The sequence below is a fragment of the Trachemys scripta genome, chromosome 2, assembly GCF_013100865.1.
Source record: "Trachemys scripta elegans isolate TJP31775 chromosome 2, CAS_Tse_1.0, whole genome shotgun sequence".
NCBI lineage: Eukaryota > Metazoa > Chordata > Testudines > Emydidae > Trachemys > Trachemys scripta.
The window spans coordinates 57,024,458-57,040,250 of NC_048299.1; the positions used below are offsets into that span (position 1 = coordinate 57,024,458).

The 15,793-nt window shown below is 41.6% G+C and overlaps 1 protein-coding gene across 1 annotated transcript in view; it reads left to right on the forward strand.

Annotated features, from left to right (window-relative positions):
• The window catches only part of DNAH11 (dynein axonemal heavy chain 11), a 294,982-nt gene that overhangs the window by 15,268 nt on the left and 263,921 nt on the right, over positions 1-15,793 (forward strand). The window contains exons 4-5 of the mRNA XM_034759480.1: positions 3,036-3,225; positions 4,975-5,074. Coding sequence (XP_034615371.1) covers positions 3,036-3,225; positions 4,975-5,074 — 290 coding nt within the window. The remainder of the gene's footprint in view (positions 1-3,035; positions 3,226-4,974; positions 5,075-15,793) is intronic.

Genomic DNA, 15,793 nt, shown 5'->3' on the forward strand with positions numbered 1-15,793 from the left:
ATATTAATTATATTGAATTTGGAACACTTTGGTTATAATATCACTCCCATGAACATTTTAAAGAGTGTCCCAAATTATGTTGCCTCAAAATGCCAACAGAGATTTTTACAAAATAACTAAATTAAACACTGAAATTGCTCTCTGGCATATGAGAGGCTACATAGAATGTATCCTCAAGGGCTTCCAGTGGGGGCTAGTTAACTGCAAGAGCAAGGCAAAAGTTGTTTGTGTATTCACCAGAATCTCTACATGAAATTATAGACTCATAGTACGAAATATGGATAGTTTATTTTTTGGATTAAATTTTTGAATGTACTGCCAATAGCTACTACTTCCTCTCTGTGGCTCAGATCCAGCAGAGTGCTTGCATACAAGTTTAACTGCAATCACATGAGTAATCTTATTGCCTTCAATGGAACTATTCAAGTGCTTTAAAAGTTAAGCAGGTGCTTAAGTGCTCTGCTGGATTGCAGCCTGTTCTCTCGCTCCCCTTCCATGTTCCCCTATCTCTTTTCCACTTACTATGTATTTCCCTTTCACTCTTAGTGCTCTTCATTCAACATGACTTCAGTGGCTGTTTCAATGGGAGCAGCAGTGATTGGTTCAATGTTCTAATTTGCATGGCTGGTGTCACGCACACGGATTAAGAGGGGTTTAATTTTAAGACTGCTTTTCATGAAATTATGTATATATATAGTGCCTGGATTTAAGGACAGTAACAGTAAAATACTACTTGAGGGAAGGAAAAATATTTAAATAGTGATATAATCCCTGAGAAGAATTATTGCACAACAAATGTAATTTTTGTATCCCTTGGGCAATATTTTACAATGCTACTGTTTGAAATACTAGATGCTATTTGTTTTATTACGCTCAATTGTTATTACATAAAAGTACATGTGTTGTTTTAAAGGGATGTGTGTGCTACATTGCTCAGGGTATTTCTTTTGTTTTATTTCTAAGAAAGTCAATGTATCATAATATGTGCACTGATTTATTCTCTAATATTTAGTAGCCATAATGCTAAATTATTTTAGACCACCTGCTGCTGTTTCAACCAGAGTTAAGAAAATAGAAAAATATGATACAATAGTGCCTTTTGTCATCATTTACTTGAATCTTTCTGATGTTAATTGGAGGGACTGAAATATGGGACCAGATTCTCAGCTGGTATAAAATAGTAGAGCTCCACTGCAGTCAATGAAGCTATGACAGTTTACACCAGCTGAGGGTCTGCCCTGATCTTCTATTATATTTAGACATGATGGTTGTTTTAAATTCTGGAAGATGTATATTTAGACGTCCAGGAAAGTCCGTCCTTTTTGATATCATCCTTTGAGCAGGTAGTGGTCATTGCGGTTTCAATAAACAGTATTAAAGCACCATAAATTTACATGGCAATGACACATTCCAGCCCCAAAGAGCTTACATTTTAAATAAGACAAACACATGACAAGAGTTCAGGACAGGTTGTCTGCACAGATTATTGATGAGGGATTGCTCAGAAGGGTAGGATTTATTCTTATTGTTGTAATGTGTGGGGCCTCAATCAGGAGCGAAGCCCCGCTTTGCTAGGTGGGAAGAGAAGAGAAAGGGCTTGGTGAGTGAGGAACTGAGGGAGTGTTCCAGCAGCGTGATGTGAGCATGAAGCCAAAAATGGGAAAATGAGCTGCAGAGTGGAGTAAGGTGAAAGGACTGGGAAGGAGAATGGAGAGAAATTAGATTAAATTTGGGGTTGCAGGGCAAGATTATGTAGAGCCTTGCAGGTGAGGACCATCTTCTTGAATTTAATGTATTAAGCGATAGCAAGACAACAGGAGTAGTGTGGTGTGAGAAGGGCAGTGGGACAAGAGGATGATTTCATGCAGGCATTTTAGACACAGAAGAGGACAGGAGAGGTGAAAGCTAGGTGTCCCAGACAGAAAGGAGAAAGTTAGGGCTTACCTACACACAAACCTGCACTGAAATAACTAAATATGTTTAAATTCACAACTCTTGTAAATAATGGCTTTTTAATCCCTTAAATGACATTGAAGTAAAAACTTTAATTTTTAATGAAGAATATCCGCACACCGACTTGCACTGAAACAACAAACATTGTGAATTTTTAAACTAATTTAGTTATTTCTGTACAAGATCGTGTATAGACCTGCTGATATCTCATAGTCAGAGATGCCTGCTGATATCTCATAGTCAGAGATACACACCTTAATAGTCTGTAAATATAATTTACTTCAGCTTTGCCTTCACCCTTCCTTGTCTTTGTGGGCCCTGAACTGTATACTATAGCAAACAAACAGGCTGGAATGTTACTAGAAAGAGTGCATGTTAGGAAATATTAAAGGAATAGTCATAGGAAGTGAATTTTAAACTCATAAATGTTGAATATTTGGACTGGAAACCTGAGTGTAACTTATAATCATCCAGTCAAGAAATGGGAACAGTATCATGTGACTTGGAACCAGTAAACTAAACAACAAAACTTTGATTTTGAATACTGAACACTCACAAACCAAGAATTATTCATGGGGAGTACACTCTACCCCGATATAACGCTGTCCTCAGGAGCCAAAAAATCTTACCGCGTTATAGGTGAAATCGTGTTATATCGAACTTGCTCTGATCCGCCGGAGTGAGCAGCCCCACCCCCCCGGAGCAGTGCTTTACTGCATTATATCCGAATTCGTGTTATATCGAGTCATGCTATATCGGGGTAGAGGTGTATTTGGCCAATATCTTTGAACAGTGTATAGATCTGAGGAAAATTGTAGTCTGTTTACTGACAGTCAATAAACTCTTTTATTCTTTCCTCATAAATCAATCCTTTTGGCTCGCTGATCATTTAGTTGTAGTGGTTTGAATTTATCTTTCTGGTAATGTGTTGGCCAGCACTGGACTCAGTATTCTAGGTGTTCACACTAAAGCGTTCATGATAAAGTGTAAAGAGAAGGACAAGGACACCTATTCCCACACCACTGCCCCGGAACACCAGCTGTAATTCAGCAAAAACACTGATAATTTTTTCTATTTTTCAGACAATATCCATATGCTAGGACAGTGCTGCATGCAATTGAATCTATGGTTATTAAATGGTCGCATCAGATACGTGACATACTAAGAAGGGATTCTGTTCAACCTCTTCTGCAAGGCCTCCATTCAGATCCCCAAACTGAGCTCAACTTCTGGAAGACAAGAAAAGATAATTTGTTGTGCATATATGATCAAGTACGTATTTTCATGCATGCAAATTGAGCCACTGTTTTCAGTGTTTCAAATAACCTACATAGAAAATGGGCACAGCTGAAGATCTGGATTTCTGATTAATCTGGGTCCATAGATTTGCCCAAACAAAATGGAGTTAAGGATGGGTGATGGTGTAAATAACAGGAACTGATAGTTAGTGATGAAGGACTACATGGCAGCGGGGAACTGTCTGGATCCCTTAATTGTTCATTTCTAAATTATCTAACGTGTGTGTGTGTGTTGTCAAGAAAGCATAATTTTTTGTGGTGGTTAGCCAGACTCCACTGAAACACCTTCAAACTAAATTCATTAAATGAGCTTTTTGTTTAGGAATCACCCTGTTTATTTGGTTGGGTTTTTTTTTTTAATGATCAGCAGAAGTTTAGAAGAGGTGGTTGTGTAAGATCTGGAGGAGGGGAAATGTATTCCAGCATTTTCATGCCCCTGAGTCCCCTGCATCCCTCTCTGTCTTCCCCTGTTCCCTTTATGTCCTGCCTCCCCCCAGATCAACTTCCTCCATGCTCTTTGAAAATAATAATAAAAAATTGGGAGGAGGTGGCATAGGTGGGGAGGCCACACGCAACTTTCTGAACCCACAGCTTGTTTTAGCCAATCCTTTAAAACAAACAAACAAACAAAAAAACTTAGTTATTGATCATTTTGTATCAACCCTTCCTACTAGGAAAAAACTTTAATAAATGTGCTTTATCTCCTTTTCATTTGCCCCCCATCCCTCCAATTCGTGTTTAGCCTTTCCTCTACTCTGTATCTTTCTGAGGTACAGTAATTCTTACTATGCCTCTTTCAGTCTATATCTTTGCACTCTCTCCACCGGAAACAATACCACCGAAATAAATATACGAATAGGCATTTTCCCTCACAGGTCCAGTAAAATAAAATTGGAGTTCCTAGGCCAAGCCATTTTAGAGCCATATGAAGAACCAGAAAATAATAAGGAAAATTTTATGAATGACAAACTTGAATGACAAAGAAAAAAATTGAAACATCATGGTTGAACCTGTACAGGGGATTTAACTACACGTGTTCCATTAATTTTAAGATGCGTATGGCTAACTTCCCTGTGCTGATTTGAAAATCTCAATCCGGAGCTTTAGAAAACTTTTCCTATGTTTCCCCCCCAGAAAATGCTACATAGGGGGAAAGATTTCTTTCTGAAGAAATTGGGCTTGAAAATCAGGCTTATAATGGGAAAGTTGCTTCAACCTTAGCTATGGAATGGAGGCTGCTGCTTCAAAATACTGACTTGTTAAAATGGATATTACAAGTCCTCCAGCCGTGTTTTGTTAAAACTTTGTGCAGCTATTAAGATTATTTACATTTTAAATATGAAATATTGTTTGGAGGTGGAAAACAGAGGTTACCATCCTCTTTATAATTCTGTATTTCCACTACCCTGGTTATTGGCAGTGCTCCAGTATAAATTGGATAAACATGAGCATAGAGAGCCTGACCCATTACCCACTGAAGTCAATGGGAGTTTTTCCATTGGGCCTGATCCAATGTCCATGGAAATCAATGTGCATATACAGTACTTGAGATTTTTTTTTTAAATACTTTGCATGAAATCCTGACTCCATTGAAGTTTGTAGTAAAACTTTTGATTTCACTCTCTATATCCAAGTAGACAACATACTCCACTTTGTGACAGAAATGTTCTTAAATTTAATTTGGTCTTTACTGAAAATTTTTGTTTGTTTGTTATGATTCTAGCTTCAGTCTCCTGTTGTTCAAAAAATGGTTAAGATTTTAAAAGCCAAAGAGAGCAGCTATTATCCTACTTCTCAGAACATTTTGAAGGACGTAGAAGATGGTAAGGGTAGCTTGAATGAAATTTATATTTTGTCTACCTTTATATGTTTGTGTTATAGAATAATCTATAATACTGTTTGCAATAACACTATAATTATGCCACTGCTAAGCTGTATCTGTGCTGGAGGAGCATGTACACATTAAATCAAACCGCTTTGTATTTAGACTTTGCTCATTATTTACTTTTGTAAAGTTTATGTGGATACTTTTCCTTCCATAAAAGTCAGGGAGAGATATAGCACTAATTAAATAAATTAGCGTGTGTGTTTCTAAACATTATTTTGAGTGTTCACATGTACTATATCTGTTATGCAGACCTCATTGCATTTAGTATATTAGCTAAATATTCCTTTATTATTAGTTTGTATTTTATATATAGCAAATGAAGTTTCAATGAAATATAATAAAAATGCCTTGTACTCTTATAGTGCCATTTATCTTATGAGTTGTTAGCTTAGTAAGCAATAATATTTAGCTGTCACATAATACTTCTCATTAGTAATTCTCAAAGTGCTTTACAATGGAGGTAAGTATTGTTAGCCTCATTTTACAGATAAGAAAATGAGACTCAAGGAGGTGAAGTGACTTGCTCAAGGTCAAGTGGCTGAGCCGGGATTAGAATCCAGGTCTCGTGAGACCCAGTCCGGTGTGCTCTCCACTACGTTGTACTGTCCCAGTTCAGCCTCATATCCCTGTTAAGCAGGTAAATTATGCCCATTTTATGGATGGGTCTCTTTCTCTCTTGTATGCAGATGTCAGCGCTTGATGTCCAGGTTCCATAACCAGATGATACCTTCTATATCAAGGGAGGCTAGGTGTTGTAAACTGCCCTTTAGATGCCACTCTTCTGCCTCACGACTACTATCTGCTATGCTGCTCCACAGTCACAGTATGGGGAGGAAAGCAGGATGAGCCAATGTATGGTTGCAGCAATTCTGTTTGAGCCAGAGAGTAGCCTAGTAAGCCTGGTCTAGGATCTTTGATCAAGGAGACAGGTGCAGTGATGAACTCCTGAATTTACTTAGTGTGTTAGTCTTTCCCATCGATGCTTCCACACTGTAAGGCTGTAGTTTTCAGCTCCTTAGTGGTGCTGATTGTCCATGCACGCTAAAGGGCCAGTAGCACTATTGTCCTGGAGTGTGTGAACTGTTGTAGCAAAGGGATGTCAAGAGATCAGCCATGGTGTCACACCACAAAAATGGGATTCCTCTCCTGAAAACAAGGAGACCTTTGAGTTGGCTCAGAGTGTTGTTCTCTGTCTGGTTGACTGATGCCTCGTTCTCAGAGACTTAATAAGTTGGTTCATCTGTCACAGCTCTCCAGGCAGACTTAACAGTAATGGCATCTTGTTAAAGGTCTGGCAGAGCTGTGTGTACTAGTACATGCAGATTGAAGGTTTGTGTATAGTTCAAACAGCCACTAATAATACAAGTGGTTGAATTCAACTCCATTGACAAGCTGGGTGTGGTGGCTGCACCCCCAGATGGCAGAGCAGTATTCTGCTGGATCAAACACCAGGGCCAGTACGGATGTATGAAGGACCAAAGGATCTGTGCCACAGGAGGCTCCTCACAGTTTTCATATCCAGGCAGTACAGGAAGAGAACTTCATTTTCAGGTGTTGCAGGTAAGGCCAGTATGTCAGGCTATGCTGGAGTTTTACTCCCAAGTATGTGAAAACTGAATGGAATGGCAGTGGCTGTTCTTGGATATGAATCTAAATGGGTTGATTGGCAAGAAGATTGTTTAGATGGAAGGTAGTTCCCAATTTCTTGGTTTCATTGAGAATTAGTCTTCATTGCTGGAAGCAAGTGGTCAAGTTCCAGTGTTGGCAATATAGATGTCATCAGCATATGCCTACTTCTTGGCCTGCATTTCAAGAAGGTCATATGTGTATATATTGAACAAAAGGGGAGCCCAAACTGACCCTCATGGAAGGCTATTTTGGAGACATTTAAAGTGACTGACTTTCTCCCCAACTTGCAGGATGAAGCTTCGGTTGCTAATCATACCTTGGATGAACCACATCATCAGCCTACAAGGACCACAGCAGAACCTCAGAGTTACGTACACCTCAGGAATGGAGGTTGTTCATAATTCTGAAATGTTCGTAATGCTGAACAAAACATTATAGTTGTTCTTTCAAAAGTTTACAACTGAATATTGACTTAATCAGCTTTGAAACTTTACTATGCAGAAGAAAAATGCTGCTTTTAACCATCTTAATTTAATGAAACCAGTACAGAAACAGATTCCTTATCTTCTCAAATCTTTTTTTTTTAAACTTTCCCTCTTTAGTAATTTATATTTAACAAAGTACTGTATTTGCCTTTTTTTTTGGTCTCTGCTGCTGCCTGATTGCATACTTCCGAGTCCAAATATGGTGTGTAGTTGACTGGTTAGTTCATAACTCTGGTGTTCATAACTCTGAGGTTCTATTGTAGCTTGGCAGTCAGCCCAATATGCCACACAGTTTCGTGGGCAGAGTTTCGTTCCATCAGATTGATAAGGACTGCACCGACGTCAGTGGCATGCTGTGAAATTCTTAGTAAGGCATGCAATTCTACACTTTCATGCAAGGTGTGACCTCACATGTTCGAGTCACATTGTGCAGAGGATGCCATTTTGTTCTACAAAATGGCATCCTCCATGTGCTTTCGAGGAGCAGATGGAATCGTTCCATGGGCATAGCAGGTCGGGAAATCATATTCAGGGCTTTCATATTCTTCTGGGGCATCTAATGCATGTGTTGCATAATTAGCATGCCACTGACCAACTTTCTTTCCAGGCTCAAATGCATTTTCTGTATCTTTAGTTAGAAGAAGTAGCTGATCTTGGGTGCATTGTCCCCTCCTAAATCCAGCCTGAACATGAGGCTGCTGAGGTTCAGCTAGCTCATTAATGCACATCAGGATTAGTCTTTTAATCAATTAATAGGTAACACACAGCAGAAAAGCTGATCAGTAATTCTTTGGGTCTGTCAATGGTTTCCCTTGCTTAGGAACAGCTATGACCTTTGCTATGTGCCAAGCTTTTGGGATGCTGCAGTTCTGGGTACAAATCAGAAATCGAAGCAGCCAGCTACTTCTTTGAGTTATTGTCCCTATGGGTTCTCCACAGGTGCACACATATCCTGACACGAACTCTTAATAAGAGATTTTTTTTTCTGCTAGTAGTGTCTGCAGGTACACACCTGTGCCATATGCCTCTTTGTGCTCCGGTATGAGGGCATATAGGCAGAAACAGACTCACACCACTCCAGTACCTTCTCAACCACTGGTGGCTTGAAATGGAGTTCTGATCCACAAAGCCCTGCTCAAACTGAAACAAGAGAAAGCAGTGATAATTTTCATAGCATCAGCATGGCTGGGACAGGTGCTGTTCCCGACTCTGATCCATCTGGTGACATGTCTGCCTCTGCATGTCCTCTAATGACTGACCTAGGAGTCAGACTCCATAATGTTCACCAATATATCATCCTTGCACCTCAAGGTCTGGCTCCTTGATGGTTCTTGGGCCTAGAGCAGGAGTGTTCTCCCAGGAGTGTTCTCCAGCTGGTTCTTTTAAATAGCATGAAACCTACCACATATAGAACTTGCCTGCAGAAGTGGAAGCACTTCAAACACACTATATCTCCTACTAATTTTTCCCCTGACATCCATCCTCGACTACCTACTAAACCTGAAATCTATGGGACTGTCCCTGAGCTCTATGAAGGTTTATTTAGATGCCATCGTGGCATTCCATTCACCAGTTGAAGGTTTGTCGGTCTTCACACATCCTATGACAACAAGATTCCTTAAGGGCCTCCTTAACCTGTTCCCTTCAGTGTGGGATACTATACTGTTCTAGGACCTCAATTTAGTGCTTAACATGTTAAGAGAACATCCCTTCAAACCTGATCACTTCTCTATCTGTCCTTCAAGACATTGTTCTTTGTGGCAATCACACTGGCCAAAAGAGTAGGGGAACTGAGAGTCCTCGGGGCTGACCCACCATATATGGTGTTGTATCTGGACAAAGTTGCATTGTATCCCCACCCTCACTTCCTCTCTAAAGTCTCATCAGAGTTCCACATCAATCAGGACATTCAACTACCGATATTTTATCCCAAGCCCTACTTGTGCAGAGAAGAGACCAGTCTGTACACAGGATGTAAGACAAGCCGTGGCTTTCTACCTTCACCATACTCAGCCCTTCAGGGTTTCTCCTATGTTCTTTGTTTCCTTTGTTTAGAGGATGAGAGGTCACTCTGTCTCCTGTCAGAGACTATCTAAGTGCATATTGGGGTGTATTTTGGCATGCCACGGGTCCTCTGGAATGCACCCCCCTCCTAGAGTCACTACTCATTCCACAAAGGCTCATTCTAAATATGTTGCCCTCCTTAGGAAGGTACCTACGAATGACATTTTCAAGACAGCCACCTGGTCCTCCATTCATATATTTTTACAGCATTATGCCTTACTCCATGCCTCCAGGGTGGATGCAGTCTCTCGTCCCCTAATACCCCACCTCCTAATTGTGCTACATTGATGACATCTTCATCATATGGACCCATGGGAAGGAGGCCCTTGAAGAATTCCACCTGGATTTCAACAATTTCCACCCCACCATCAACCTCAGCCTGGACCAGTCCACACAAGAGATCCACTTCCTGGACACTACAGTGCAAATAAGTGATGGCCACATAAACACCACCCTATACCGGAAACCTACTGACCGCTATACGTACCTACATGCCTCCAGCTTCCATCTAGGACACATCACACGATCCATTCTCTACAGCAGGGGTCGGCAACCTTTCAGAAGTGGTGTGCCGAGTCTTCATTTATTCACTCTGATTTAAGGTTTTGCGTGCCAGTCATACATTTTAACGTTTTTAGAAGGGCTCTTTCTATAAGTCTGTAATATATAACTAAACTATTATTGTATGTAAAGTAAATGAGGTTTTAAAAACGTTTAAGAAGCTTCATTTAAAATTAAATTAAAATGCAGAGCCCCCCGGACTGGTGGTCAGGACCCGGGCAGTGTGAGTGCCACTGAAAATAGCTCGCGTGCCGCCTTTGGCACACGTGCCTTAGGTTGCCTACCCCTGGTCTACAGCCAAGCCCTAAGATGCAACCGAATTTCCTCCAATCCCTCAGACAGAGACAAACACCTACAAGATCTTTATCAAGCATTCTTAAAACTACAATACCTACCTGGGGAAGTGAGGAAACAGATTGACAGAGCAAGACGGGTAACCAGAAGTTACCTATTACAGGACAGGCCCAACAAGGAAAATAACAGAACACCGCTGGCCATCACGTACAGCCCCCAGCTAAAACCTCTCCAGCACATCTTCAATGATCTACAATCTATCCTGGAAAATGATCCCTCACTCTCACAGACTGTGGGAGGCAGGTCAGTCCTCGCTTACTGACAGCCCCCCAATCTGAAGCAAATACTCATCAGCAACTACACCACAGAAACACTAACCCAGGAACCAATCCCTGTAACAAACCCTGTTGCCTACTCTGTCCCATATCTACTCTAGTGACACCATCAGAGGACCCAACCACATGAGCCACACCATCAGCGACTCATTCACCTGCACATCTACTAATGTGGTATATGCCACCATGTGCCAACAATGCCCCTCTGCTGTGTACATTGGCCAGACTGGACAGTCTCTACGTAAAAGAATAAATGGACACAAATCAGACATCAGGAATGGTAACATACAAAAGCCAGTAGGAGAACACTTCAACAAAAAAGCTTCAAAAAAGTCTTCAAAGAGAAACTGCAGAGCTACAATTGATTTGCAAATTTAAGACCATTAATTTGGGCTTGAATAGGGACTGGGAGTGGCTGGCTCACTACAAAAGCAGTTTTCTCTCTCTTGGTATTGGCACCTCCTCATCAATTATTGGGAGTGGATCACATCTACCCTGACTGAATTGGCCTTCAACATTGGTTCTCCACTTGTAAGGTAACTCCTTTCTCTTCATGTGTCAGTATATTTATGCCTGCATCTGTAATTTTCACTCCATGCATCAGAAGAAGTGGGTTTTTTACCACGAAAGCTTATGCCAAATAAATCTGTTAGTCTTTAAGGTGCCACCGGACTCCTAGTTGTTTTTGTGGATACAGACTAACATGGCTACCCGCCTGATACTTGGCAGTCTTTGAAACTGTTCTAAACTCTGTACTGGATCCACTTCCTCAGCACCCTCCTCCACTTTAAGGAACTGCTTAGGAATCTCCTCATGTGGAGTGCCCATTGGAGCAATAACTCAAAGGACTGGTTACTTAACTTGCACTGTAACTGAAGTTCCTCAAGATGTTTTGTCCCTATGGGTGCTCCACTATTTGCTTTCCTTTCCCCTTTATTTTGAAGTTTTACCATGTTCTGAGTCTGAGAAGGAACAGGAGTGGTGCGGGTCTGCTCCTCACTAGATGCCCTTGTATTGGAGCACAAGCAGGCATATGGAGCAGGCTTGGACCCATGGGCATGATTAGCAGAAAAAATCTCAGGTTGTGTGTGCACAGGAGTGTGCATGTCCTCATGTGGAGCACCTATAGCGATAAAACATCCTGAAGAACTCCAATTACTTTACAATGTATGACAGGGTCAGGCCAGATGGCTACAGAAGAGTGCAGGAAGGAAGGTACATTAGCCTCAGGATAAGCAGGTCCCTCTTCCCCTGGTAACTGAGCAGGGGTTACTCCAGGTTAATTAGGACACCTGCAGCCAATTAAGAACCTGCTGGAATGAGTTAAAAGCCTTTCCTCCTCTCCCTCCCCCCCCCCCGCCAGTCAGTGTGGGTGATAGGTGTTGTGAGAGTGGAGGCAAACTGTTGGAGAGCTGAGCAGTGTGGAAGCTGACAAGGATCAGGGGAGAACCCTACAGTTGTAGAGATTCAGGAGAAATCCTACCCGAAACAGGAGCTAAGGACTCTTCTAGGTCCAAAGATGTGAAGAAAAGGACCCTGCCAGAAGGGGAGAGCCTGAGCCGTGTGTTTGGTGTGGTGCTGCCACACCTGGAAGGGCTTCACCAAAGACTAGGGGCTCTCCCTCCACCGGCAGGAGGGTCAGGAGGAACCCCACCCAAGCAAAGTGGGGACAATAAGCCAAGGGGTGCGGGAAAGTAACACAGGGAAGCTAGCAGCTTTCCTGGGAACTGGCAGTGTGAGGCTGCTACTTGTAGGGTCCCTGAGTTGGGGCCTGGAGTAGAGGGCAAGACTGCCCCCCGCCCTTTTTCCACTCACTGGATGTCCACCAAGGAGGCCAGAAGCCCTAGTGAAGCAGTGAGGGTCTAGCAGGCCCAGAAACGGGAAGGCCACTTGGAGACAGAATTTCTCCGCCCACTATAAACAGAGGGTGGAAATTCTGGGAGACGAGACGCTATCCTCACCCACCACTAATAGGGAAGCACAGGACCCACCAAGGTGGAGAATAAGCCCTGCTACAAATGTAAGTAACCTCTCCTTTTAGTGATTGGTCCAAAATGAGCGACAAATTTGCTATGGATATTATATAGACCAGGAGCCTTGTTAGGCTGCAGTTGATGTAGTACTTGGTCTAGCTCTTGATCAGTGAAAGGAATCATCAGACTCATGTCCACATCCTGAGTCTCTATCTCTCACCAACCACCATGTTAACTGTATGGCTGAAAGCTTCGTCTCAATTAGGAGCACTGCCATTGGCCACCAGCTGGGATGCGATGGGTTTGCTGTGATTTGGTATTTCCTCTTGCCCAGACTAGAATCTCAGCTCAGCCTCTTAACAGTTTGCCAGACTTTGTGACTAGAAATGTAAGAAATTCAATTTATAAATAATTTCTTTCTGTCATTCTTGCCTGGTTTGATCTTGAAGGTGAAAAAGTCTCTATTTTTATCAAATACCTCCTGTTCATTCTTGGCGGATTTAAATTCCTGATAGGAGTCTGGTTGCATGAGATGACCAGCCAGGAATGAATTGTTGATGAAATCCCAGAGGTATAGATTTCTTTGTATCATCCAGAATTTTATCACAGAAAGCTTGGTAGATGGCACTGATGTTGTCTGGCATATCTGATTCTGAGTCTTTACCCACATAAGATTCAAACTCAGACTGGAACAGATCCCACCTTGCTTTTCAGAAATTCCACCAAGATTTTTGGAGGTTGCTTGTAGTTGGAATTTGCATGCCCATTGAAATCAAGCATGGCTAGTGCTGGGATCAGGAAAACATATCAAGCACTTCATGCTCTGTGTTCAGTTGTAGAAAAGGTGAGATCAGGAGAAGAATCTGAGGTCCATCTCTAGCTTTGGAAAGTGGGTGGCTGCTTAGGATTGTATAGAAGATGCAGGTCAACTATTGATGCCCACTCCTCTAGCCTTACTCTGTCCACATCATCAAAGTATCCCAAGAGGGAATGATGTGAGTTAAAATCACCACATTAGACTGAAGGTCTTGAAGAAGCGCAAGACAGAAGTTGGCCTATTGGCAAATGGGAGTCTGTAGATGTTGACAAGATGATGTTGGTGAAAGACAAGTGTGAACAAATAATTGATGAACAAGCAAACAGTAAGCGCTGGAAATAGTATTTTGAAGAGCTATCCAGTGTACCAAACACCGTAGATGAAATGGTCCTGGAGAAGCTTCTTAGCACAAATGAGGGAGAGTAAATGCCATAATTCTTAGAAGAAGTCAATATCTTGATAGAAAGTTTGAAAAAGAAATACGTGCCAGGAGGTGACGACAAATTCACAGAGCTGAGGTAAGCAGGCGAGGAAAACATATAAAGGTGATGAAGAAGTTATTCACTCAGTGCTTGCTCATTTGTAAATCTTACTGAAGGCAAGAAAGTGATCATACCGATCTATGAAAAAGGAGAGAAGAGTGAGTGCAAGAACTCAGATGAATCAGCTTATTATGTGTGTTGGTAAAAGCATTCACCAACACTTTGCAGAGGCGAATGAAGAGGTCTGTGGAAGCAGCACTTGCACAGGAACAGGCCAGATTTAGACTAGGATGAAGTACAATAGATCAGTTATTTGTGATCAGGCAGATATCAGAGAAGATAATAGAACATTATCAAAAGGGTTACAACAATTTTATAGACTTCAATCAGGCTTTTGATGGCGTTTCATAGAAAGGGATATGGCAAGTTATGAGAATGTATGGCATGCCTAACAAATTAATCAAGTGGATAGAAAACATCTACAGCAAGTCAGTGAGTGTGGTAAGAATAGACAAGAAGCTGACGGAATGGTTCAGGATGACTGTAGGAGTGAGACAAAGGTGGACCCTGTTGCCAAATTTGTTCAACTTGGTACTAGAAGCAATAACGCCTGTAGCACTGAGAGATGAAATGGGAGGAATCATGTTATGTGGTAGGACCCTGCAAAACCTTAGATTTGCAGACAATATTGACCTGACCACGTTGGCCAAGGAGGGTTTACAGACATATAACTGTCAACTGGGAAAGCAGAAAATTTGGACTGAAGATCAGCATGAAGAAGACAAAAATTATGGCAAATGGAACACATGAGAAGAGGTAAAGATCAAACTCGGAGACAACGAACTAGAACAAAGTGGAAAAATTTGTGTACCTTGGAGTATAGAAGAATGGGAATTGTGAAGATGACATAAAAAGAATTGGACCAGATGCTACTGCATTCAGAAGACTGCAAGATCTGGAAGGCTAAAGACATTCTTATAAAAACAAAAATCAGCATATATGAGATAACTGTCATGCTTATACTGCTGTACAGGGAGGCATGCTGGAGTATTAGGAAGGCCTATGAATGAAAAGTTTTGACTGCAGCCATGAATTGGCTGAGGGGAATACTGAGAGTTTCAAGACCACAGAAGATAAAAAATGAAGAGATAAGAAAATAGCCAAGAAATAACACTGTTACAGAAGATTCAAGAAAGACTGCTGTGACGGTTTGGACATATATAAAGAGAGCACCTGGAAAGGATACCATACATGGCGATACATACCACAGTGCAAGGAACTAGAAATTGAGGAAGATCAAGGATGTGTTGGATAGACGACACAGTTGAGAATGACAAAACAAAAAAGTTTAAAGAAGAACAAAGTTGTGTAGCTTGTACCAGATAGAAAGTGGTCGACAGACTTCAGTTGGCCCCATCATTGCTGTTGAGCTGACAGATGTAAATCAAAGAAAAATAAGAAGAGTAGGTCCTTCATTTTTATAGCCTGACTTCCTATGACATCATTTGTACCTGACGAGACAGGAGTTGCTGGAATACCTTCTCTGATGTAGGATGCCATCCTGTATTGCCTATGATGAAGCTGAGACACAACAGCAAAGCTAGGAATTGATAGTTGAGTGTCAATGGTAGTGTGTTCCCTGAAGCAAGGTAACGTGCTTCATGTTCCAGGGCTGACTGAAGGAGGATGTCCTTCTTGGCTGCTGAGATTCCCTCAATATTGAGGTGCAGCATCCTGAGCTAACATTTGTGACCTCTGGCCTGGAAGAGGACCCCATTGGAGGACCACTCCTTTGGGCTGTATTTGTCTTTGTCTTTCACTTTGTTACAAGAAGAACTTGAGCTCCAATTTTGCGTTTTTATCTACTTTAGCTTCCCTTTTCGCTACTAACATGGAGATGTTCCGTGACAGTGGTAGGTTTGTTCCTCTTTACTTTTTATGACTCTGTAACAATAGTACTTACCATAGGTACCAATTCCATGGGTGTTCCAGGGCTGGAGCACCCATGAGGAAA